Source organism: Lycium barbarum, chromosome 12 (assembly GCF_019175385.1).
Source record: "Lycium barbarum isolate Lr01 chromosome 12, ASM1917538v2, whole genome shotgun sequence".
Lineage (NCBI taxonomy): Eukaryota > Viridiplantae > Streptophyta > Magnoliopsida > Solanales > Solanaceae > Lycium > Lycium barbarum.
In genome coordinates, this window is record NC_083348.1 from 68379495 (window position 1) to 68406721 (window position 27227).

The following is a 27227-nucleotide window of genomic DNA, read 5'->3' on the forward strand; positions in this document are numbered from 1 at the left end:
AGATAAAACATAACTATGTTTCATTGGTTATTAAGTGTATGAATTAACTTAAATATATTTTTCTCTCTTTATTGAAAAAAGTGATAGTACCTTAATTAATCATCAGGATGCTGATATTTTTGTAAAAAATTTTATGACCATGCGAAGAGCGGATAGATTCACTAGTTAAAGCATATAAAAGAAGCATCCCTCATTCCAAAACCTCCGATCTAACAAAATAAGAGAAACGAAAAATACTGCACTTGGTGCAATAGATGTGATGACAGTAAAAAAACCAATAACAGCAAACAAATACAATGAAAAATGCAGCAATCCACAACAAAAGCAGAAAAAGGGAAATGCACAATCCATATTCCACAAATGTGCTAGCGGGTTCTTTACACAAAGGAGGGGTACCAGAAAACTAAGCTATCTAACTTTCTTCACAAAATTGCCAAAGGGAACGATATTCACCACATTCATCTTCATTGTCCTCTTGAAGCATATATTTGCTGAAATGCTGCACCCTGAACTTCCATTCTCCTTTAACTGGATCATATGACACAAATTCAGCACCTTGATCTCCTGCCTTCCTCTTAAGCATATCCTTATATTTCTCGATTCTAGGACCCTCTGTATAGTGTTGTCCAGTCTTCTTATCAAAACATTTTATGTTGAGAAGTGTCACCTCGGCGGGCTTGTTAAGACCTTGGCCAACAGGAGGTTTCTTACTTTCATCCATATAGACTATCACCTCCCGATTGTTAAACTGAATCAAAGACTCCAGATCAAGCCGGCGAACATCTGTTTCCCCCATGAACTTGATGCTACCATAGCCATGTCTTCCAACCACAAAATCCTTCACACGGCAACAGAACCCAGGTTCAGCCCTTTCTTTCGCTGCCAATTCCTGAATCCGTGGCTCTGTGTAATAATCGGAATGGCGGAGCTTTGGCATCAGAGCCTCAATGTCAGCCCCATGTTCGTAAACAATTGCTGCCTCACCAGCTCGATGACCATTAAGGGTAATGGAAGACCCTCCTTTTTGGAGGTGCTGCCCTTCGTGGACGCCATTAGGTTTCTGGTTCAGTTTGGCATTATGGAGACCCTCTTTATCAAGGCCATTCTCAACCAAATCTTCTGCAGGAACGGATAAAATACAGCTAATAAGGCCAAATGCTATACAGAATTTTGATTCTGCTGACAAATGGGTAACTGACATTGCAAGACAGAGGCAACATTCATATTAACAAGTCATAACGAGCTTCTAACTACATACAATTAACAGCTATTATCATGATAGCGGAAAAGAGCAAAGGGCTAGTTCCAGGTTCTAGTTCCAGGTTTTGTTTTCTTTTTTTTTTTGGGGTTTGGTTATCAGAAGATCGTCTAATTGGGCAAACAGGACAGCATAGTTAAAACTTTTAACTGTTGGACTAACTCAATTATGTTTGTGAACGTTATTATGAATGTATTATTTAATTATTTTTTTTGAAACAGATTACAAATGTATTACAGCCTCTCTATCTGGCAAGATAGGGGTAAGGTCTGCATACACTCTACCCTCCCCAGGCCCCACTTGTGGGATTACACTGGGTATGTTGTTGTTGTCCGAGCACTTGGGTGCATTTCGATTAACTCAATTATGTTTGTGAACGTTATTATGAATTTATCTTTTTTTTTTTTTGAAACAGATTATGAATGTATTACAGCCTCTCTATCTGGCAAAAGATAGGGGTAAGGTCTGTGTATACTCCACCCTCCCCAGACCCCACTTGTGGGATTACGCTGGGTATGTTGTTGTAGATTATGAATGTATTATGACCCGACAAAAGGTTTAAAAATTCTAATTTCCAGATCTCTTTTTTTCATAACCGTGGTGTCCGAGCCAACTTGGGTGCATTTCGACTAATTCCACGGGATACCTGCTATCTTCCACCAGCAACAGATACCACGTAACTCTGTCCACCAAGGCTTATAGTCTATTTAGCCAAAGCTTATGAAATCAACATTTGTTTAGTGTTTTTGAAAAAAGTACTTATAGTGAGAAGCAGTTTGTGTTTGGCTATTAATTTGGAAAGCCCTTTTGAGCAACTATTAATGTTTGACCAAGCTTTTGAAAAGTGTTTCTAAGTGTATTTTCTCAAAAAAAGCTTTTGGACTAGAGCCAAGGATGATAGACGTGAAAGATGCTGGAGTTTCAATTAAGAGCTCAATCCTCCTATGCTTGAGAAAGAAGCCTAAACCTTTGTACAGACAATCATGGAAAAGAATGTGCAAAGTTTACCATACCTTATCATTCATTGTTACGGAGGCAGAGCTGTTACTGTGCCCTAGTCATGTGGCGCCTCTCAGGGGTCTGATTGATACTTTGTTTCCTAGTTGTTTCAGAGGCCATTTTCACTGTTCCTATTCCAGCTATTAAAGTTAGATTCTCTTGGCAAGGGGATTTTTTTTTTTAAATAACCGAGAAATATTCAAGGGCCCATTGGCGCACAATTCCAAGCTAAATCCCTACCCCTCTACCCTTCACTTAAATACCAAATCTTTCATCTGCGGCACGTTCATACACGTAACGTGCGCCTAACCCATAAATCCATGTGTTGCGCTCTTACATTCAACCAAAGTCCTAGGGACTGTTTCAGGAGTTCTCTCATGCTACTTATCCCTTTCCTTTCAATCAGTTTAATGGTTGATGAGAATTAGACACCCTAGATTTTTTAGGATCATATTACTGTGTTGAATTAGTTTGTTGTATATAGTACTTATAACTTTGCATTCTAAGAAATGTTCACATCAAATTTTTCAGAACCAAAATTCTTTTGACAAATTAATACTCAGAAACATTTTCACTTATTGAAAATTTCAACAAGGTATGAGAAAAGAAATAACCCATAATTCCAACAATTACTTACTGCCTTTATCTTTTGCACTGGTCTCATTAACTGGAGCACAAAAAACTTCAGCGATTTTACCTGAACAAGAAGTGCATTCTTCAGCAAAACAAGACCCAACAACAAGAACACTTAAGCATCAATACAGTTTTGAAAGCAAGACTCGACAAAGATTACATGGCCTAAAGTTTCTTGTTTTAACGCTGTTTGTTTAAGGGATTCTTGATTTTGCTCGCTCCGGGTTATTTATAGATTACATGGCCTAAAATTTTCTCCTTCGCTTCTTGTTTCCTAGCTATAATGAATTGAAAAATTGACAGTTCACTGGTCTCTTCATCCCCATTGATCTGATTTTTCTTCGTCTCCATTGATCATTCAGCTGCGCGTGAAGAAGATATTAGTTTTATGTGTGGTTCCAGTTGGGGGTTCCCGGCCCCCTCTTCATTTCAAATTCTTGTTCCCTAGCCAGCCACCGGCTCCTTTTTCATATTCTCTGGTGACTTCATCCAAGAAAAGTGAGGAAGAAAAAAAAGGTGGTTGACAAGGAAAAAGGCAAATTCCAAGCTCTTTCGTGTAAAACTGTTATTTCATTTCAACCACCAAGGGCAGAAGTCACTAGGGGTTCCTATCAGTTCAAAAGCAACATGCACTTTAACGCAGTACAGAAAATCAGAAATTTGCATTATATAAATAAAGCGCAATGTATTTCACATGCTGGATGAGTCAAAGTCACAATCATGTGACTATTGTATATTGGAGTGTAACTTGGGTTGAGTGTGGTGGTATCTCACGTGCTGGATGAGTCAAAATAAAAAATGAACAGAAATATCGAGACCCTACCACGTGTCTACTGTGTATTGGGGTGTAATTTGGGTTGAGCGTGGCAACTATCCACACGCTCGAGCTATCTTTCTCGCTACAGATCCGAGCACTCCTTATAGCAAGAAGATGCCTAGTTAAGAATGCCAGGACTGATCGAAACTCCCCAGGTGATGGTCAAAATCAACACAAATGACAACCGCAAGCATAATCTCAACCTTAGAGCTATTGCATCTTAGGGATATGATTCGAGATGAGGTTGGTACGTCCCTATAATTTTGGAGAAAACTGGGTAATTGCTCTATCATTAAGGAAGAAATCTCTCTTCGACGAGGACTGTTGTTGGCTTTAGAACTACGTAGTAAGTAAAACACAATCCATAACATACCATCCTCATGCGCTGGGGAAGACGTGTGCTTTGATGGGGTTACTTTCTCCAAACCACCTCTAGAAGGCCACTGGTCCAATGGACGAATTACTAAAGCTCTTGGATTCTCTCTCGGAACAAACAATGCATCTGCCTTAGGCGTGCTTGGCGTTTCCTCATCGTCACTAAAGAACGGTACCTACAAAAAAACATAAGTCAACTAAAGTCAGTCAATGTGTTGCACTTAAAAGTAGATTCAGATATTCATTTAGGATAAATTAGAGGTCTAAAATAAATTAAACATCATTTCACCTTATTGCCCTCAGTTTTAGGATGATATTTCCTTGCCGGCAACCGAACCCGTCTTTGAGAAAAGTGTCGAGAAGTCAGTAATGATGATATCCTGACAGGGACAGGTTTGTCAACCACCTGTTAAACAATAAAGAGAAAAGCATGTAAGTGCAACAAATTATGCATCCGTTTTTGTTTATGTTAATATTATAAAAAAAGAAAAAGTGGAGTAGAAGTAAACAAAAAGGCATACCCCATCCACAAACCAAAATAAGAAAAGCATAGAGAAACCATGCAGGGACTACTGTCTCTTCACCACCCCCCACAACCCCTTTTAAAGTAAAGTAGGCATGTCATACACACTTACTGGTAAACTAGAAATCCCGTACTGTATAGAAGAAGAAGTGCCAGTACGACCAATTGACATCTGAGGCATCGCTGGTAAAGTTCCAAATGGATTAGTAACAACTGCGGGTTGTGCGACAACTGAGCTCTGGATAGCTGGCCTGTAGGCAACAGGTATTCATCAGTTCCATGTGGATAGTCATGAAAGAAGAGAAGTACATGGGGAAAACTGAAATAAAAAGGATCAAGATGTACAATAAGAAATGAATATGTCCTCTGGCAGTACTAATGCAAGTCTATTATTCATGAATCCACACAGCTCATGTGTACCACCATCTTGATAACAACATCATACCCAGTGAAATCCCACAAAGTGGGGTCTGGGGAGGGTACAGTTTATGCCATCTTGATAACATAAACTCTTATTAAGGTCATACTTCTATGGTATGACGGATTACTATGGTGGTATAGAACTCACTACTTAGAAGTCCTATAGACTGAATAGACACAGCCAATTTTTGAAGGGAAGTCACGTGAAGAAACGATCCACCCCTTACCCCCTTTTTTTTTATTTTTTGAAGCTGGTAACTACCTTACCCCTTTTTCTTCATTCTTTTTGGGGGTGCGGATCAATTGAAAGAAAATTGACAAATCTTAAAGGAAATTACTGCATAATGCAATAATGATAAATACAGGCTAAATGGAAGCAACGCTACAGATAAACTGATAGAGCTGTTAGTGGCATCAAGACTATATTCACGAATCACAAGTTAGACAAATCTAAATAGCAACTTCCTGCAATGCTGCATAGCATGTGCTTACAGGGCAAAAGAAATTTTAAGAATCATTTAAAGGGCTGTTACTTACGGCTGATTAAAAAGGCCAGGTGTGCCACCAAAACCACTTGCACCAGCTGTAAAGTAGAACAAGAGACATAGATTTAGTAGTCGCATACCCAACCTCACCAACTATAAGAGGAACTATCACATTTCAATTACCTCCTTGTGTCGAACCAAAGTTACTGAACCCAAAAGCAGGAGTACTCTGAGAAGGCTGAGTGAGTTGAAAAGGAGTCGAAAGAGAGGGCTTCAAATTCAAAGAAAAGGTGTTTATTAGGCTTCATTAGGCGGACGACTGGATAAAAAAAAAAAAACCAGCTCCATCTATAACCTAGGGAGCATCTGATATAATTTTACAGCAAGAAAAAAAGAAAACAAAAAATTAATCAAACAGATATATTAAGCAAAGTCAACCTCGAGAGAGAAATAACGACAACTCAAATGACAAAGCATTGAATATAAATGCATAAAAATTTAGGTGCTTTGCTTGCTCAGACGTGATTGCAATTCTTAATAATTTCCCCGCGTTGAACACCCTTGCAACCATATCAATAATGGCCTATGTAATGTTATCACCCCGTGGACTTCTCCTTTAAATGAGGTCCACTTCCTACTTAAATAACACAAATCAAGCATGAATGCATGCTCACTTCCAAGTATTTTTTGCCAACAGACACCTTTATTTTCTACAAATGACCACAGTGTTGCATTAAAAATGGAAGTAACTGCCCACATCTCCCTGGCTTCGGGTCAGGGCACACGCCTCTGCCCCCAAAAAAAAAAAAAATGCACCAAGGGGTGCTATCCTTTACCAGCTTAAATGCTGAAGTTTAAGCCAAGATGACAAAGCAGCCCAAGGTCGATGGCAAAACCTTGCGATTTTATCCGACAGTCATGTTCATCATACAAAACCATACAGCAAATATTTGTGAAAATCATCTGACTACCATGAATGCAACGGAACCAGAAGATAGAGAGATCGAAAGAAGTTACATAAGAACATTTCATAGAATTCAATTTATGATTAATTTACCGTTGTTTGGCCAAATCCCATCGTATTGCTTGTATTTAGCAATGGTGCACTTGAAAACAAGTTACCACCAAAGCCAGTAGAAGGCGTACTGAACAAATTGGATTGACCAAAAGCCGGTGTACTCTGGGGAAAAGATGATGCAGTCTGTCCAAAGGCCGAGCTCGTCTGTCCGAATGAAGGGGTAGTTGATTGGAATAACGAAGAGGATTGGGTGTTACCAAAGCTTAAGCTAGGAGCAAATGCTGGAGCAGTAGCCTGAGCTGAAGAGGAGCCAAAAATTGATGCTGATGATCCAAAACCCGAAGCACTAGATGATCCAAAGAGGGTGGGATTTGTACTTGGGGCAAAAGCTGGAGTTGATCCAAATAAGGAAGGGGAAGTCGAGGATGTAGAGCCAAAAGGATTAGATGCATTGGAGCTTGGAAAGGCAGAAGAATTAAAAGCAGGAGTACTTGAGACTCCAAAACCTGGAGAACTGAATGTGGATGGTTTGGGGGCAAAAGGGTTGGAAGATGTGGAGGACGAAAATGGATTTGCAGAGGACTGGCCAAATGGGGAAGTTGATGATGATGCAAAGGCTGAGCTTCCAAAATTAACTCCACTAGTTGACTGACCCGCAGGAGCAGGACCTCCTGTAATGTGAGATTCAAATTATCAACAACATAAAAATCAACAAGTGACGAGTATAATTTACATTAAAACTTACCCTTGTCTCCCAACTGGTAATCCTCCCACCTAAGTTCTTCATGGCTCTTGTCTTTGTAAACTGGCATGGCTGAAATAGACTCTAGTTTCCCACCAGGCTGGGTACCACTGCCACCATCTGCTTCAGGTGTTGCCTGGTATGCAGCAACTCTAGTTCCACCCCGTTGACCACCAACAGCAGTCTGTCCAAAACCAGGATTTCCAAAAGTTGCTGGAGAAGTTTGGGCTCCTAAACCATATGAGACCAAGCATCAGAGACGAATAGCATGATAAACTAACTTTGATTTTCAAACCTCTCATTAGAGAAGAGACAAGTAATATCAAGAAACATACTCCCTCCAGCCAAATTTATGTGACTTGTTTGAATCGGCATGGAGTTCAAAAAAAAAAAAAAAAGATTTTTTAAACTTGTGGTTTAGAACAAGCCATATATATTTGTGTGGCTACAACATCATTTCATTAAGAGGGATAGTTTAAAGTTAAATTGTTTCTAAATGTAGAAAGATATCAATCTTTCTGGGACGGACTAAAATGAAAGCATCACATAAATCGGGACGCGGAGAGTGGCAAAACTATCATCTGTCTTGCATGAATAAAAGCAGCTTACCAAATGCAGAGCTTTGAGCACCAAAAGTTGATGTTGTTGTGCCAAATGGGCTACTGCCAAAAGCCGATGTTGATTGGCCAAATGCAGGAGAGGATCCAAAACTAAATGAAGGAGCACTAGGAGCACCAAAAGCAGGAGTTGACGTGGCGCCAAAAGCAGGAGCAGTGGTGGTACCAAAGGCCGGGGTGCTGGTGGCACCAAAGGCCGGGGTGCTGGATCCAAAAGGAGAACTTGAAACACCAAATGGGCTACTTGTACTGCCAAAGGTCGGGTTAGGTGTAGAACCAAAGGCTGGAGTACTTGATGTACCAAATGTTGGTGTACTCGTGGCACCAAAAGCAGGGGTGCTGGATGAACCAAAGGCCGGGGTACTCGGAGTACCAAATGCAGGTTGACTTGATGCAGCAAAAGGTGTAGATGAACCGAATAGACCACTCCCAAATGCCGGCTGTGATGCCGGCTGTGATTGTTGAAACGAGCTGCCGAATGGACTTGTTTGGGCACTGCCTGACCCAAAGCCACCAAAAGCTGGCTTTTGCCCGAATATAGATGAACCTTCACAATCAAGACAGTTTCAGAACTGAATAACAAACAAATACTGTTCGATCTACATTGAGTATATGAGACACTTGAAAAAACAAAATTACACCAATTACTTAAATAATGTCAAATTGATTCCCGCTCTAAGGGGCAAATGCTGGAAAATGCACACTGCACACATACAGGTTAAGCCACAAAAATATTAGTACACGGGGTTTCATTGACCTCGGACAATTAAGAGAACATGCATTCGCTGTTGGACCAGAACAGAAAAAATGCAACAAAAGGACTACAAGGAGAGAAGGAAAAAGATATAATATATAGAAATCACTTCCCATCAAAAAAGACAAGTGTCCCTACAGTGGACTCAAAAAATTGCATTAGCATTTAGCACTAATAACCTTGCCAACAAGAAAATCAGAAATGTTTTTTAGGAAAAAACATTAGCACTCAAATTCACAATGGTAGAGGTGCACGCCCACTATGTATCGCGTTTTGAAGCTCGAAACAGTAGATTTTTTGGTAATCAAACAAATATTTTTCAGGTACAAGGTTTAAATAGGATATATCATTAATGTAATCATGTAAGAAAATTACAACAAAAATTCGCCCTGAACAGACTAATTACACACTTGGGCTCTATGCAGGCACTAGTACTTATGTCTCCTTTTGTTTTTATTAAGATTAAACGTCTGAATATTAAGATGAATATTAAGATGTTGTATTAAGATCTGAATACTAAATAATTAAAACTGTTTGTTTTAAACACTAATAAATATAAAATTTAATAAAATACTAAATCAATCTAACACAGTATCAACAAAATATTTCTAAAAATCACATGATGGTTGGTGGTAGTTGTGGGTGTTGATTGGGGATGGTGTTGGCTAATGCACGTGTTGGGGGTAGTAGCTAGTGGTGGCTGGAAGTGTGGTTAATGCAGATGGTTGGTGGTGGTGGATGATAGTGATAGCTGGTTGTGAATGATGACGGTGGCTGGCGATATATAATGGTGGCTGATAGTTGTGATTGTCGGTAGTGATTGGTGGTTGTTGCATTAGTGGTGATTGGTGGTGATGGTTGTAAGTAGTGATGATAGTTGATTGTAGTAATTGGTAGCAGCGGTGGTTGTGACTGGCTGACTGCTGAGGATGGTGGTTGTGGGGGTGAGAGGGACGATGGTAGCTGATAATGGTGGGCGATGGCGGTGCGGTGAATGGATGAAATCGGTGAACTGTTGTTGGAATATTTGAATAAACATCTTAATAATATTAAGACTTTATCACAGATCTTGATCATTCAAATATATTCAGATTCATTAAGTGGTTGTCACATAAAAAACGCATTTAATAGATGAGATCTAAATGATTAAAATTCAAACCTAAAAAAACAAACAGACTTAATGACTGATATGACTGATATCTGAATAAGAGAAATTCAGACTTCCATTAAGTGCAAACAAATAAGGCCTTAGTTTTTGAAATGGAATTGAATCCCTATTGGCACCTCTATGTCAACACTATGCGAAGACATAACAGAACGGCAAGCATAGAGTAGACTACTTATGCCAAAAGCAAAAGGCATCACTAGACAAGAATAAGATCCCTCGAATACATTGTAAGAGGAGACTTCACTACAGCCAGCCCCAATGTCATTGGAACATGCATAATAACTAATCATTAACTATCGACCTCCCAACCCACTGAGATGCGAACCCGGAACCGTGATGAATGGTATTAAGCCAATTGGCCTTAGCAGCACTGGAGAATAAAATAGAGTATTGACGGCATTCTTGAAAAAGATATGCACAATACAATTTTGTAAGGAAGCTTGTGGAAACAAATACTCACCCCCAAATGCTGAAGACGAACTGCCAAAAGTAGGAGTTGAAGAAGCTCCAAATGCAGGTGTAGTGCTTCCAAATGCAGGTGAGGATGATGCACCAAAAGCTGGTGTGGACCCCAGAGGTGAAGAAGATTGGGGGGTTCCAAACACTCCAGTGGAGGTGTTACCAAAAAAGGAACCACCTGATTGCGAACCAAAAGGATTTGTACTGCCAAAAGGTTTGGGAGCAAACGGGTTATTACTTGTCTGCCCGAACCCTGATTGCGACCCAAATGGGCTAGTAGATGACTGCCCGAAAGCTGAAACAAACAGAAAACAGTCAGCAGTGAACATCTTCACAGTATAAGATAAGAGGAAAAAGAAGACAAACAATTGCATCTTAGACAACAAAATTCCAGAAAACACAACACAAGTCGGAAAAAAATAACATTACAACAACAACAACATACCCAGTGAAATCCCACAATGTGGGATCTGGGGAGGGTAAAGTGTACGCAGACCTTACCCCTATCCCGAAAGATAGGGAGGCTGTTTCCGAAAGACTCGATAAAAAAAAAAAAACATTGCTTCTGAAAAAATGAAGCATATAATAAATGGAAAAGTGACAGGGTGCACCGAGAGACGTCGAGGAAAAGAACAGCTATTGAAAATAAGAGAGAGCAAGTCCTTTTTTAATCTTTTATTTCTTGTTAGGAGCATCAGTTAAAAGGAAACTATGAGGAGTAAAGATACAAGTCATGACTTGCTTCAATAGAAATAAGTAAGGCTTAATACATAGCCAACCCCTTAAACTTGACAAGATTTTCCATTTAGACACTCGAACTAAGCCCATTCCAATTGAACACCTCAACTCCTAATATTTTGTTATAATTACACTTTCGATTCCAATTTTGAAATTAATTTTTGCGTGTGTTCTCATTCATCTATTAGGAACTTAAGTTAACCACATAAAATATGTAATCTCCTTCAATTATAGGCAATCGCCTCAATAGTAAAATCCCGGATATTTTCTACTCGAGGTTGATGCGTATAATTTAAAGGAGATTACATATTTAATGCGGTTAACTTAACTACCTAATAGACGAACGAGAACACACGCAAAAAGTGTCCAAAATTAGAACCGAAAGTATCTAATTGGAACAAATTATTAGGAGTTGAGGTGTTCAATTGGAAAACCCTGAGTGTCTAAATGGAATATCGTGGCAAGTTTAAGGGGCTGGCTATGTATTAAGCCAATAAGTAAATAAGCGGGAAAGAAGGACGAAATCAATGCTTACCATTCGTGGACCCGAACATGGTTTGATATGATAGTCAAATCTTTCGCAATAGCTTTTGAAGGTCCAAAGTTGAGCTGCAAAACACGTAGATCATTCAATTTGCTTGTTGAAGCATAAGGATACGTCTACAGCAAGTTCAACAAAACTAAAGTCAAGGAGATTTATTCCGCGTACATGTAATGCCTCCAATAAAGAAAACTAATTCAATACATCAGGTGTACGCTACCGTGAAACGAATAAAAACAAGGAAACGATAAGAAGAATCCGATAATAAACCAGAATACAGCACGCAAATCAATCAATGTAAAGAAAGAGGGCAAAAATGACAACATTGTACAATTTCTGGACCTAATTTTGTTCCCTATCAATTAAGTAGGGGAAAAAGGAACCTCAATATGTCAAAAACGAAATCGAAATCGGAATCGTAAGAGGTAGGGTTAAGGTTATACCTGAGATGTGTTGACGATCGACGGCTAGTTACTCCATTTTCGATCTATAAAGCAACAAAAATACTTCCAGTGTAAGTGTGCGCTTTTTTTGGTTGGGAAAAAGCCCTCTGAAAGAGGTATCCGTAACATACAAATGGGCAAAGATAGCAACTTATTTTAGCTTTTAAACAACGCTAATTATTGACGGTTCGGTTCTTGGGCTGACCCGCCCCTCTAGCCCACTTTCGTATCTTACTAGTTAAGCGGTTGTCCGTTGCTCGCGTCAATAAAATTGTTCTATGTGTACCTTGTATTGTGAGTACTCAAACTTTAAAAATTTTACGTAAATACTTTCAAGCAATGCTTATAAAACAAACTAGACGGTCTATGCCCGTGCTGTGCACGGGCCCAACACTTTAGGTTATAGTACATTTATGTGTATGTAATTGTCTTTGAATAGTAATTATATATATATATATATATATATATATATATATATATATATATATTATGTTTAAAACATGATTAATATAACATTGTAGTTTGTGCTCCGTATCTAAAATTTTATTATATTAATGTTTGCTACGAATACAAAATTGGCAAATTTATTAATATTTTTTAAAAGAGAAGACTTGTTTAAAAGAAAACTATTTCCTCTCTTTGAGATAAAACAATAGCAATATTTAAGCATACTTTCAATTTTAATTCGATTAATTTAAAGGTGTAAAATACTTATTATTTTTTATCAAATTTTGATTTGGATAATTCAAATTCAAATTATTAAATTAATTTTACATGTTTAAAACGAAACAAAGTAGAAATTGATTTTCTATTTAAACGAACAAATACTTATTTTAAATTTTTGGTAAATATTCTCGATTTAACTCATTTTACTTGTCATGTTGTCTTTTGCATTAAATTCTATCTTATGTTAAAATATAAATATTTTAAGTATATTTATTTTAGTGAACATAACAACTTGATTTTGTCAATATGGGATACTATGTTCAAAATACGATTAATATAACATTGTAGTTTGTGCTCCGTATTTAAAACTTTATTATATTAGTGTTTGCTACGAATACTCATGGTGTTTAATATGGGGCCCCCATTTTTTTTTTAACATTGTTTGCTTTTTAAATATGAGATTCACTTTTTTTTTTCAATATTGCTTGATTTTGTTAATATGGGGTCCACTTTTTTTTCCAGTGAGTTTGGATGTGGTGAGTTCCACTTTTTTTTTTTAATACGGGATGGTGTTTAATATGGGGCCCACAATTTGGGATTCATTTTTTTTAATATATATTGCTTGATTTTATCAATACGGGATACTATGTTCAAAACACGATTAATATAACATTGTAGTTTGTGCTCCGTATTTAAAACTTTATTATATCAGTGTTTGCTACGAATACGCATGGTGTTTAATATGGGGCCCACATTTTTTTTAACATTGTTTTTTTTAAATATGTGATTCACTTTTTTTTTTCAATATTGCTTGATTTTGTTAATATGGGGTCCACTTTTTTTTTCTCGTGAGTTTGGATATGGTGGGTTACACCTTTTTTTTTAATATTGGATGATGTTTAATATGGGGCCCACAATTTTTATTTAATATTAGTTGTTGTTTAATATATATGGGGCCCACAATTTTTTTTTAACATTGTTTGTTTTTTAAATATGGGATTCATTTTTTTTTTTCAATATTGCTTGATTTTGTTAATATGGGGTCCACTTTTTTTTCCCGTGAGTTTGAATGTGGTGGATTCTACTTTTTTAAAAAAAAAAAACTGGATGGTGTTTAATATGGGACCCACAATTTTTTTTAATATTAGTTGTTGTTTAATATATATGGGGCCCACAATTTTTTTTTTTAACATTGTTTGTTTTTTAAATATGTGATTCACTTTTTTTTTTCAATATTATTTGATTTTGTTAATATGAGGTCCACTTTTTTTTCCCGTGAGTTTGAATGTGGTGGGTTCTACTTTTTTTTTTTAATACTGGATGGTGTTTAATATGGGGTCCACAATTTTTTTTAATATTAGTTGTTGTTTAATATATATGGAGCCCACAATTTATTTTTTTTGCAATTTTTTTTTTATGACCTGTTTAATATGGGGTTCAAATTTATTTTTTTTAATGGGGGCGTCCACAACGGACGACGAAAAAGGAGCACCAACCGGCGCTTCTAATATAGTAGTAATATTAAATTTTGCCCATCAACTTGAAGACATGGTTCTTTCTTAAAGTATTACGTAGCAAATATTTAAGGGAAGTCAAATAGATATTTAAAATTACATAATGATGTGGAATAAGGAGCTTAAGAAGCAATAAATTACATTAGCTTGCAAAAAGAGGTCTTTCATACGCACCTGTTTAATCTAGACTGACAAAATTAATGCAAGTCGATTAATCTCTCAATTAGATTCATAATTGACTTTGGAAAAAGATGCTTGCGCGAATTTAATCATTTACAAATTCTGATAAAGTCATCCGAACATAGATACATCTTGTGGATTACACGGATTTCCTTTATAAAAAAAACATTAATACAAAAAATTTATCTTTATGACCCTGAAAGAGTAATACTATTAGAAACATATTGCTAATAAAGACAGCTGAAAGTAAATACAATTTTATTATGAAATATAGAGTATGGATGTCCACTATACAAATATAATGTCTCTTCCATTATCTTCCACCATCTTAATGGTTTTTCCATTATCTCCCACCATCTTAATGGTTCTTCCATTATCTCATATATTAAATGAGATGTTTATTGTTACCCTTTTGTATGCCTATATGTAGCAATATAAATAGAGGTATAAGCTTTCATATATTGAAGTGACTTGAACACATTTGGATGAATAAGAAGTCTCTCCTTTCTTGTCTCTCTATTTCTATTGTTTTCATCCTTTACTATTGTTACTCTTTTAGCTTAGTTTTATAACACGTTATCAACACGAGTTTCTAGCCAAAAGAATTAATAACCTTCAAATGTGGAGCTTGACACCGGGTGCAGAACCTTTCTGCTACTTAAGTTGTCCAAATTTAGTTATTAAAGTATCGTGTTTACTGGCCGATATAATTCATATCTAGATATGATACTAAGGTAAGTAATTTATCTGATTAAGTTGAGTTATGTGTGTTGCGCTGCTTTGATGTTGGAATACATATTACTATATAAAGATACTGGAAAATTTCTGTTTAAATACATAGTTCTTCAGACCATAAACATGCAGACTATTATACATGTAAAGATAGTAAATCATAATGAGCATAGTTATGGCAGTAATGACTATATGATTAGCCACAATTCTACTGTCAACACGTTGTTCAAGTACTGATGTGGCAAAGGATTATAGCACAATATTTTCATCTAATTTATCCTTTATTAAATCATTATCTATTTTTTTGTTTTCAATTCTTTTTGGAGGCTCATTATGAAAAAATTCACGTTAACCACCTGAAGTGGTGAAACAGTCATAGTTTTTTTTTTAATACTAAATTATGCTTATAACCACCCGAAATGGTAATATTTTAATAGTCTTATTGTGATTATATTGAGGATAAGTCATCTATATTGTATGCATATTTTGATTTGCTCCTGAAGTAGCAATATCTTAAAAGAAATTTTAAGCTATCACAATTTGATATGCTTAAGACCTGCACGTTTAGATGATTGTGTTCCATTTTTTAAGAATAAGAACTTTTGATATAAGCTATAAATATAGATTCATTCCCTGAAGTGAATGTGATAATATGTAGTAAAGCCTATAAATATAAACGTGCATTTGATTGTGAAAATATCATGATCCATCTCCAGAAGAGGTAGAATAATTGAGAAGAAATATTCTGAATATTATATGTTTTCCTCCCGAAGTACTAAACTCATAATTTTGCTCCACGAGTAGCAAACTTTGAATTCTACTCCAGAAGTAGTAAGCCTATGTATTTTACTCCTGAAGTAGTAAGGTTTTTAATTCTACTCCTGAAATAGTACAACTCTGAAATCTACTCCCGAGGTAGTAGAATTCAGAAATTTACTCCTGAATTAGTCAACCTTTAAACTTTACTCCTGAAGTGGTAAAACTTGAAACTTTACTCCCGAAGCAGTAAAACTCTGAAACTTTACTCCTGAAGCAGAAAGAATTACCAAAATATATGAGAAATACTCTGAAGCAATGTCTTCTTGTGTTTGAGCAAAATAACGAGCTATTGATGAACGTCGTATTTCAAGCATATTTAAATAATCAGGTTTCATTCCCCGAAGTGAATGAACAAATACTACAACTTATCTTCTGGAGGGATAAAATATAAGGAATGTAGATGTTATATTTTTGTGGTATAAAATTCAGACATTACTACACGTACATGTCGTACGTCGAAACATTTAAAGCATCATTCTAAGGAAAAAGGAAGCAGAGTAGAATGTTTTCTCCTATAACCACATTAATACATTATGGTTAGTTGTTATTGATTTCCTTGAAGGAAAATAACAATTAATGTATCTCTTTATGAAGGATTTGATTACTATGTATTTGAGCTTAGATACAAAATACTCAGTTAATGATGAATCTCCCTGAAGGAGATGTTTGAAATATTGAAGTTTAGAATTCAATGTTTATTTCGTGACACCAGTAGTGTCAAAATTTGCTTTCATGGTACCAGAAGTATTTAAGAAATATTTGGTAATGGAAATTAATGATCAAAGGCTCCAGAAGAGATAATTATTTATTTACAAGTATCATGACACTAGCAATGTCCAAATAATATCTGATTATGATAAATAAATTGAAGTCTCTTGAAGTTGTTATATATGATAATACCATTCATCGTAGATCGTAATTGGTACGATCGGAACACTGTAGTAAACCTGAAGTTTACTAGCAATAAAAATGGTTATCATATTGAGACTACAAATGATCGGAATATTAAAAATCTTCAAGTTATTATGGGTAAGAAATACACAAGTGAAATGTTACCCAAGCATGATGAGATTATATACCACGATAAACCAGAAGTTTATTGATATACAATTTCATGCAATAGTAAACCAGAAGTTTATTAAAAGAAATAGCACTCGTCATAGTAAACTTGAAGTCTACGGGTACAGATAATTTTATCAGTTGACAAGACCATTTTGATCGTCCTGATTTAAATCTGATGTGCTAATTGAGTATTAAAAACATATTGAAGAACTAGAAGATTCTTCAAGAATTTGTTTGTGTTGCTTGTTCTCATGATAAGATGATTACACCAGCTAATGTTGGGACCGAATCCCCAAAATTCTGAAAAATATAAAAGGTGAATGTGGGCCCCTTCACCTGCAATGTGATGTCTTAAATAGATGCATCTATGAGACGGTCAAATGTATGTTTATTGTCAACTGGCAGTTTGACATTTACGAAGTTGCTTGCTCAAAATGATTGAGTAGGAAGCACAATTTTCAGAATATGTAAACAAGACAATCATCTTGATAATGCTGGTTTATAGCTAATTTGGTTTGGCATTAGATGCCTCCATAATACAGCCAAACCATTGCTTATGAGAACAGAGTTTCAGATGTTGGTCTGAGATATGATATATTGCATGCAACAGCACTTGTATGCTTCAGATCAATAAATTTTGATAAATTCTCCCCTCATATTTGGTTCAGGGTCAGGAACTAGATATTTCCATCTTTTAGCATTTGATGTGCGGTACATGATTAATGGATATACCATGATACACACAGATAGATTTTCCCAAAGAAAATGGGGACATATGTCACTAAAATAAGGGGGAGAGAATAAACAGCTAAGAAATATGTTGTGAATTATCATCAGTATGATCCTCAGATAATTCAAGTCAAATGCTAGAAGCATTTGCTGACCCAACTATTTCATATTTCATCTGCAAAATGCTCCTAATGTCCCTGAAGGACAGAGTCTACAACATGCATGGAGCATGGTAGACCAATCGGTTCCAAATATAATAATCCTTAAAAAAGAGGAGGAGCAAATGATCATAATAAGGAGGCAAAGTGCTCTTGAAGAGCCGACGACATAACAATTCATGAAACCTTATGCGAGGTTCATGTACCTGAAAATAATGAAGTGATGAGATCTCAGTAAGTTATGTCGAATTGCGAACCGATACAACATGATATCTTGTCGACAATATTTTGATACAATATAGCGCAATATTGTATAAGGTTGTGAGGATTTAATTTCTACGTATCTTAAAGCATGTTAATGTAGAGATAATTACCAAGTAAAATGATGCATCTTGGTAAACGTAATGGTTATTGGGCCAACAGTCCAAACATTAGAAAATGTCACATTATTTATAATGATGGAAGTTGTCACAGCCTATATGGCTTACTTGACAAAATTTATATGAAAATTTCTGAAGGGTTCAAAATGCCTGAAGCATATACAAATTCTTGGGAAACTTGTTTATAATCCTTAAATGGATTAAATGAACCAAGGCTGATGTACTGAAATCGCCTTAATGAATATTTATTGACGAAGGGTACCAATAAGATCATGTTTACCCTTATCTGATAATCAGAACCTTTCATATTATTATGCAAGTTGATGACTTGAATATTATTGGAGCTTTTGAAGAGTTTCCAAAAGCACTTGATTATATCTGCTGAAAGGAGAAAATTGAAATGGTCTTGAAGTACCATATATTTGTGCAGTTGATGCATTTATATATCTTGCTATAACTACAAGCATGATATAATTTACTCCAACATGGAGTTATTGAAATAGATCAACTGCATATTGCAAATGAAAGCCCTGACATGAATGTATTTGTCCTAACCAATACTGTCAAGTGTTTTGGACATACAAGGCATTCATCTAATCGACATAAGAATTCAATCCAGATGTGTTATCTATTTCCATGAAGGGTTATTGTCATGACAGTCAAATCATAGAAAGACAACAACAGATTGTGAAGCAAGTCATGATGTACTTGTCCTGATTGCAACAATATTATACGGCGATGATGCAACTCTATCTGAGAAAGGAAGATGCAGATCATCAACCAGTTCGTCAAATGATCATTTGACAGATCTGATAAAAGCTCTGTCAATCTCAAGATATGATAAGTTGGTATACAAGATTTGTTACATCATCGTCAAGAATTATGTGATGCTTTAATCAGGGGGAGCAAATACGCACTGTACTCTTTTTTCCCTTGACCAAGGTTTTGTCCCATTTGGGTTTTCCTGGCAAGATTTTTAATGAGGCAGCTCTCAAAACGTATTACCAGATATGTGTATTTTTTTTCCTTCATTAGGACTTTTTCCCACGGAGTTTTTTTTCCTAATAAGGTTTTAACGAGGCACATCATCTATTAATGGTTTAAAGCAATCCGGGCGCATGTGGTATAACCGCCTTAGTGAATATTTGTTAAAGGAAGGCTATACAAATTATGCAATTTGCCCATGTGTTTTTATAAAGAAAGTAATATCGGAGTTTATTGTACTTGTTGTATATGTTGACGACATAAACCTTATTGGAACTCCTGCAGAGCTCAAAAAGGCAATTGATTATTTAAAGAAGAATTTGAGATGAAAGATCTTGGAAAGACAAAATTATGCCTTGGTTTGCAAATTGAACATTTGACAAATGACATTTTTGTCCATCAATCTGCCTATACAGAGAAAGTGTTGAAACGATTTTATATGGATGAAACACATCCATTAAGTACTCCGATGGTTGTTCGATCACTTGATGCGAATAAAGATCCGTTCCGACCTCAAGAAAAGAATGAGGAAATTCTTGATCCAGAAGTACCATATCTTAGTGCAATTGGTGCACTAATGTATCTTGCCAATACCACAAGGCCTGACATAGCATTTTCAGTTAATGTGTTAGCGAGACATAGTTGTGCTCCTACAAAGAGACACTGGAACGGAATTAAACACATATTGAGGTATCTAAAGGGGACTATCAATTTCAGCTTATTTTATTCTAGCAATTGCAGTCCCGATCTTGTTGGTTATGCCGATGCAGGGTATTTATCTGACCCACACAAAGCTAGATCTCAAACAGGCTATGTATTTATTTGTGGGGGTGCTACCATATCTTGGCGATCTACAAAGCAGTCTATTGTGGCTACCTCATCAAATCATGCTGAGATAATAGCTATTCATGAAGCGAGCCGTGAAGTTGTGTTGCTGAGGTCAATGATACATCTCATTCGAGAAAAGTGTGGTTTGAAATGTAATAAAATACCCACAATCTTATATGAAGATAATACAACATGCATTGCCCAATTGAAAGGAGGATTCATAAAAGGAGATAGGACAAAGCACATTTCACCAAAGTTGTTCTTCACACACGAGCTCCAAAAGAATGGTGATATCAACGTGCAACAGATTCGTTCAAGTGATAATATGACTGATTTGTTCACCAAGCCTCTACCAACCGCAACTTTCGAGAAGATGGTGCACAAGATTGGAATGCGAAGACTCAAATATTTGGACTGAAGTTCTCATCAGAGGGAGTTAATACATGTTATATTCTTTTTTCATACAAGGTTTTGTCCCATTAGATTTTTCTTGTAAAATTTTTAATGAGGCAACCAAAATGTATATTATTAGAAATATGTACTCTTTTTCCTTCACTAGAACTTTTCCCATTGGATTTTTTCTAGTAAGATTTTAACGAGGCATATTATCTATCAATGGACATCCAAGGGGGAGTGTTATGAAATATAGAGTATGAATGGCCACTACACAAATATAATACCTCTTTCATTACCTTCCACCATCTTAATGATCCTTCCATTATCTCATATATTAAATGAGATGTTTATCGTTACCCTTTTGTATGTCTATATGTAGCACTATAAATAGAGGTATAAATTTTCATATATTGAAGTGACTTGAACACATTTGGATGAATAAGAAATCTCTCCTCTCTTGTCTTTCATACTTTACTATTGTTACTCTTTTAGCTTAGTTTTATAACAAATTTATGCTAGTTAAGAAGTTATTAGATACACAAAATACATTATATTTATACAACATTTTTCGAAAACAACAACTGAAAGTGCATCATCAGACTCCATAAAGATAGGACAATAATAATTGCAAGCATATAATAGTTAGAAATCCGACAATATTCAGGATCATCTAAAATGGCCAGGTGTGCCACCAAAACCACTTGCACCAGCTGTAAAGTAGAACAAGAGACATAGATTTAGTAGTCGCATACCCAACCTCACCAACTATAAGAGGAACTATCACATTTCAATTACCTCCTTGTGTCGAACCAAAGTTACTGAACCCAAAAGCAGGAGTACTCTGAGAAGGCTGAGTGAATTGAAAAGGAGTCGAAAGAGAGGGCTTCAAATTCAAAGAAAAGGTGTTTATTAGGCTTCATTAGGCGGATGACTGGATAAAAGAAAAAACAGCTCCATCTATAACCTAGGGAGCATCTGATATAATTTTACAGCAAGAAAAAAAGAAAACAAAAAAATTAATCAAACAGATATATTAAGCAAAGTCAACCTCGAGAGAGAAATAACGACAACTCAAATGATAAAGCATTGAATGTAAATGCATAAAAATTTAGGTGCTTTGCTTGCTCAGACGTGATTGCAATTCTTAGTAATTTCCCCGCGTTAAACACCCTTGCAACCATATCAATAATGGCCTATGTAATGTTATCACCCCGTGGACTTCTCCTTTAAATGAGGTCCACTTCCTACTTAAATAACACAAATCAAGCATGAATGCATGCTCACTTCCAAGTATTTTTTGCCAACAGACACCTTTATTTTCTACAAGTGACCACAGTGTTGCATTAAAAATGGAAGTAACTGCCCACATCTCCCTGGCTTTGGGTCAGGGCTCACGCCTCTGCCCCCCAAAAAAAAAATGCACCAAGGGGTGCTATCCTTTACCAGCTTAAATGCTGAAGTTTAAGCCAAGATAACAAAACAGCCCAAGGTCGATGGCAAAACCTTGCGATTTTATCCGACAGTCATGTTCATCATACAAAACCATACAGCAAATATTTTTGAAAATCATCTGACTACCATGAATGCAACGGAACCAGAAGATAGAGAGATCGAAAGAAGTTACATAAGAACATTTCATAGAATTCAATTTATGATTAATTTACCGTTGTTCGGCCAAATCCCGTCGTATTGCTTGGATTTAGCAATGGTGCACTTGAAAACAAGTTACCACCAAAGCCAGTAGAAGGCGTACTGAACAAATTGGATTGAACAAAAGCCGGTGTACTATGGGGAAAAGATGATGCAGTCTGTCCAAAGGCCGAGCTCGTCTGTCCGAATGAAGGGGTAGTTGATTGGAATAACGAAGAGGATTGGGTGTTACCAAAGCTTAAGCTAGGAGCAAATGCTGGAGCAGTAGCCTGAGCTGAAGAGGAGCCAAAAATTGATGCTGATGATCCAAAACCCGGAGCACTAGATGATCCAAAGAGGGTGGGATTTGTACTTGGGGCAAAAGCTGGAGTTGATCCAAATAAGGAAGGGGAAGTCGAGGATGTAGAGCCAAAAGGATTAGATGCATTTGAGCTTGGAAAGGCAGAAGAATTAAAAGCTGGAGTACTTGAGACTCCAAAACCTGGAGAACTGAATGTGGATGGTTTGGGGGCAAAAGGGTTGGAAGATGTGGAGGACGAAAATGGATTTGCAGTGGACTGGCCAAATGGGGAAGTTGATGATGATGCAAAGGCTGAGCTTCTAAAATTAATTCCACTAGTTGACTGACCCGCAGGAGCAGGACCTCCTGTAATGTGAGATTCAAATTATCAACAACATAAAGATCAACAAGTGACGAGTATAATTTACATTAAAACTTACCCTTGTCTCCCAACTGGTAATCCTCCCACCTAAGTTCTTCATGGCTCTTGTCTTTGTAAACTGGCATGGCTGAAATAGACTCTAGTTTCTCACCAGGCTGGGTACCACTGCCACCATCTCCTTCAGGTGTTGCCTGGTATGCAGCAACTCTAGTTCCACCCCGTTGACCACCAACAGCAGTCTGTCCAAAACCAGGATTTCCAAAAGTTGCTGGAGAAGTTTGGGCTCCTAAACCATATGAGACCAAGCATCAGAGACGAATAGCATGATAAACTAACTTTGATTTTCAAACCTCTCATTAGCGAAGAGACAAGTAATATCAAGAAACATACTCCCTCCAGCCAAATTTATGTGACTTGTTTGAATCGGCATGGAGTTCAAAAAAAAAAAAAAAAGATTTTTTAAACTTGTGGTTTAGAACAAGCCATATATATTTGTGTGGCTACAACATCATTTCATTAAGAGGGGTAGTTTAAAGTTAAATTGTTTCTAAATGTAGAAAGATATCAATCTTTCTGGGACGGACTAAAATGAAAGCATCACATAAATCGGGACGCGGAGAGTGGCAAAACTATCATCTGTCTTGCATGAATAAAAGCAGCTAACCAAATGCAGAGCTTTGAGCACCAAAAGTTGATGTTGTTGTGCCAAATGGGCTACTGCCAAAAGCCGATGTTGATTGGCCAAATGCAGGAGAGGATCCAAAACTAAATGAAGGAGCACTAGGAGCACCAAAAGCAGGAGTTGACGTGGCGCCAAAAGCAGGAGCAGTGGTGGTACCAAAGGCCGGGGTGCTGGATCCAAAAGGAGAACTTGAAACACCAAATGGGCTACTTGTACGGCCAAAGGTCGGGTTAGGTGTAGAACCAAAGGCTGGAGTACTTGATGTACCAAATGCTGGTGTACTCGTGGCACCAAAAGCAGGGGTGCTGGATGAACCAAATGCCGGGGTACTCGGAGTACCAAATGCAGGTTGACTTGATGCAGCAAAAGGTGTAGATAAACCGAATAGACCACTCCCAAATGCCGGCTGTGATGCCGGCTGTGATTGTTGAAACGAGCTGCCGAATGGACTTGTTTGGGCACTGCCTGACCCAAAGCCACCAAAAGCTGGCTTTTGCCCGAATATAGATGAACCTTCACAATCAAGACAGTTTCAGAACTGAATAACAAACAAATACTGTTCGATCTACATTGAGTATATGAGACTTGAAAAAACAAAATTACACCAATTACTTAAATAATGTCAAATTGATTCCCGCTCTAAGGGGCAAATGCTGGAAAATGCACACTGCACACATACAGGTTAAGCCACAAAAACATTAGTACACGGGGTTTCATTGACCTCAGACAATTAAGAGAACATGCATTCGCTGTTGGACCAGAACAGAAAAAATGCAACGAAAGGACTACAAGGAGAGAAGGAAAAAGATATAGAGCCCGTTTGGATTGGCTTATAAAGTTGCTTAGAAGCTGTTTTCAGCTTTTTTGAGTGTTTGGCTAGCTAGCTTAAAGTCATTTTGTGCTTAAAATAAGCTCAAAAAAATAATTGAGCCCATTTGATTAACTTATCTAAAGCAGCTTATAAGCTGAAAACAGCTTATAAGCCAAAAAAAATAAGTTAGACTACCCCAACTTAATTTTTTTAGCTTATAAGCTGTTTGCAGCTTATAGGCATAAGCCCATCCAAACAAGCTCATAATATATAGAAATCACTTCCCATCAAAAGAGACAAGAAGTGTCCCTACAGTGGACTCAACAAATTGCATTAGCACTAATAACCTTGCCAACAAGAAAATCAAAAATGTTTTTTAGGAAAAAACATTAGCACTCAAATTCACAATGGTAGAGGTGCACGCCCACTATTTATCGCGTTTTGAAGCTCGAAACAGTAGATTTTTTGGTAATCAAACAAATATTTTTCAGGTACAAGGTTTAAATAGGATATATCATTAATGTAATCATGTAAGAAAATTACAACAAAAATTCACCTGAACAGACTAATTATACACTTGGGCTCTATGCAGGCACTAGTACTTATGTCTCCTTTTGTTTTTATTAAGATTAAACGTCTGAATATTAAGATGTTGTATTAAGATCTGAATACTAAATAATTAAAACTGTTTGTTTTAAACATTAATAAATATAAAATTTAATAAAATACTAAATCAATCTAACACAGTATCAACAAAATATTTCTAAAAATCATATGATGGTTGGTGGTAGTTGTGGGTGTTGATTGGGGATGGTGTTGGCTAATGCACGTGTTGGGGGTAGTAGCTAGTGGTGGCTGGAAGTGTGGTTAATGCAGATGGTTGGTGGTGGTGGATGATAGTGATAGCTGGTTGTGAATGATGACGGTGGCTGGCGATATATAATGGTGGCTGATAGTTGTGATTGTCGGTAGTGATTGGTGGTCGTTGCATTAGTGGTGATTGGTGGTGATGGTTGTAAGTAGTGATGATAGTTGATTGTAGTAATTGGTAGCAGCGGTGGTTGTGACTGGCTGACTGCTGAGGATGGTGGTTGTGGGGGTGAGAGGGACGATGGTAGCTGATAATGGAGGGCGATGGCGGTGCGGTGAATGGATGAAATCGGTGAACTGTTGTTGGAATATTTGAATAAACATCTTAATAATATTAAGACTTTATCACAGATCTTGATCATTCAAATATATTCAGATTCATTAAGTGGTTGTCACATAAAAAGCGCATTTAATAGATGAGATCTGAATGATTAAAATTCAAACCTAAAAAAACAAACTATGCGAAGACATAACAGAACGGCAAGCATAGAGTAGACTACTTATGCCAAAAGCAAAAGGCATCACTAGACAAGAATAAGATCCCTCGAATACATTGTAAGAGGAGACTTCACTACAGCCAGCCCCAATGTCATTGGAACATGCATAATAACTAATCATTAACTATCGACCTCCCAACCCACTGAGATGCGAACCCGGAACCGTGATGAATGGTATTAAGCCAATTGGCCTTAGCAGCACTGGAGAATAAAATAGAGTATTGACGGCATTCTTGAAAAAGATATGCACAATACAATTTTGTAAGGAAGCTTGTGGAAACAAATACTCACCCCCAAATGCTGAAGAGGAACTGCCAAAAGTAGGAGTTGAAGAAGCTCCAAATGCAGGTGTAGTGCTTCCAAATGCAGGTGAGGATGATGCACCAAAAGCTGGTGTGGACCCTAGAGGTGAAGAACACACGCAAAAAGTGTCCAAAATTAAAACCAAAAGTATCTAATTGGAACAAATTATTAGGAGTTGAGGTGTTCAATTGGAACACCGTGAGTGTCTAAATGGAATATCTATGTATTAAGCCAATAAGTAAATAAGCGGGAAAGAAGGACGAAATCAATGCTTACCATTCGTGAACCGGAACATGGTTTGATATGATAGTCAAATCTTTCGCAATAGCTTTTGAAGGTCCAAAGTTGAGCTGCAAAACACGTAGATCATTCAATTTGCTTGTTGAAGCATAAGGATACGTCTACAGCAAGTTCAACAAAACTAAAGTCAAGGAGATTTATTCCGCGTACATGTAATGCCTCCAATAAAGAAAACTAATTCAATACATCAGGTATACCTGAGATGTGTTGACGATCGACGGCTAGTTACTCGATTTTCGATCTATAAAGCAACAAAAATACTTCCAGTGTAAGTGTGCGCTTTTTTTGGTTGGGAAAAAGCCCTCTGAAAGAGGTATCCGTAACATACAAATGGACAAAGATAGCAACTTATTTTAGCTTTTAACAACGCTAATTATTGACGGTTCGGTTCTTGGGCTGACCCGCCCCTCTAGCCCACTTTCGTATCTTACTCGTTAAGCAATTGTCCGTGGCAAGTGTATGTCACATCAATAAAATTATTCTATGTGTACCTTGTATTGTGAGTACTCAAACTTTAAAAATTTTACGTAAATACTTTCAAGCAATACTTATAAAACAAATATTAAATTTTGCCCATCAACTTGAAGACATCGTTCTTTCTTAAAGTATTACGTAGCGAATATTTAAGGGAAGTCAAATAGATATTTAAAATTACATAATGATGTGGAATAAGGAGCTTAAGAAGTAATAAATTATCTTAGCTTACAAAAAGAGGTCCTTCATACGCACCTGTTTAGTCTAGATTGACAAAATTAATGCAAGTCGATTAATCTCTCAATTCGATTCATAATTGACTTTGAAAAAAGATGCTTGCGCGAATTTAATCATTTACAAATTCTGATAAAGTCATCCGAGCATAGATACATCTTGTGGATTACACGGATTTCCTTTATAAAAAAAACATTAATACAAAAAATTTATCTTTATGACCCTGAAAGAGTAATATTATTAGAAACATATTGCTAATAGAGACAGCCGAAAGTAAATACAATTTATGCTAGTTAAGAATTTATT

The 27227-nt window shown here is 36.7% G+C and overlaps 2 protein-coding genes across 5 annotated transcripts; both read right to left on the minus strand.

The window, feature by feature from the left end:
* Positions 1 to 223: 223 nt before the first annotated feature.
* Positions 224 to 12149, minus strand: LOC132622268 (nuclear pore complex protein NUP98A). Of its 3 annotated transcripts, XM_060336845.1 has the most exons (13): positions 11991 to 12149; positions 11542 to 11615; positions 10270 to 10563; positions 7880 to 8434; positions 7274 to 7501; positions 6568 to 7199; positions 5694 to 5781; positions 5563 to 5608; positions 4718 to 4856; positions 4372 to 4488; positions 4081 to 4258; positions 2895 to 2954; positions 224 to 1119 (listed from the first exon to the last, which is right to left on the minus strand). In XM_060336845.1, exons 2-13 carry the CDS (start codon positions 11558 to 11560, stop codon positions 413 to 415), a joined length of 3063 nt encoding a protein of 1020 aa, XP_060192828.1. In that variant the 5' UTR covers positions 11561 to 11615; positions 11991 to 12149; the 3' UTR covers positions 224 to 412. The 3 variants fall into 3 exon arrangements, with proteins under 3 accessions (XP_060192828.1, XP_060192830.1, XP_060192829.1); XM_060336847.1 differs by lacking the exon at positions 2895 to 2954; XM_060336846.1 differs by lacking the exon at positions 11991 to 12149 and having other exon boundaries at positions 11542 to 11638.
* Positions 12150 to 20965: 8816 nt separating this feature from the next.
* Positions 20966 to 26567, minus strand: LOC132621531 (nuclear pore complex protein NUP98A-like). 2 transcript variants are annotated; one of them, XM_060335839.1, is made up of 8 exons: positions 26411 to 26567; positions 26190 to 26263; positions 25902 to 26012; positions 23415 to 23945; positions 22809 to 23036; positions 22103 to 22734; positions 21234 to 21321; positions 20966 to 21148 (listed from the first exon to the last, which is right to left on the minus strand). In XM_060335839.1, the coding sequence occupies exons 2-8, from the start codon at positions 26206 to 26208 to the stop codon at positions 21105 to 21107; spliced, it is 1653 nt and encodes a 550-aa protein (XP_060191822.1). In that variant the 5' UTR covers positions 26209 to 26263; positions 26411 to 26567; the 3' UTR covers positions 20966 to 21104. The 2 variants fall into 2 exon arrangements, with proteins under 2 accessions (XP_060191822.1, XP_060191823.1); XM_060335840.1 differs by having other exon boundaries at positions 26190 to 26314; positions 26411 to 26554.
* Between the last annotated feature and the right edge of the window lie 660 nt (positions 26568 to 27227).

Bases quoted from the DNA above. Each gene is read 5' to 3' on its own strand.
- LOC132622268 (XM_060336845.1), bottom strand. The intron at 5,782-6,567 runs GTAAATTAATCA...TTGAATTTGAAG, and splicing joins TGGGATTTGGCCAAACAACG to CCCTCTCTTTCGACTCCTTT. The intron at 4,857-5,562 runs GTAAGTAACAGC...TGTTGCCTACAG, and splicing joins CCTGGCCTTTTTAATCAGCC to GCCAGCTATCCAGAGCTCAG.
- LOC132621531 (XM_060335839.1), bottom strand. The intron at 23,037-23,414 runs GTTAGCTGCTTT...CATATGGTTTAG, and splicing joins TGCTCAAAGCTCTGCATTTG to GAGCCCAAACTTCTCCAGCA. The intron at 21,149-21,233 runs GTAATTGAAATG...TCTACTTTACAG, and splicing joins CTTTGGTTCGACACAAGGAG to CTGGTGCAAGTGGTTTTGGT.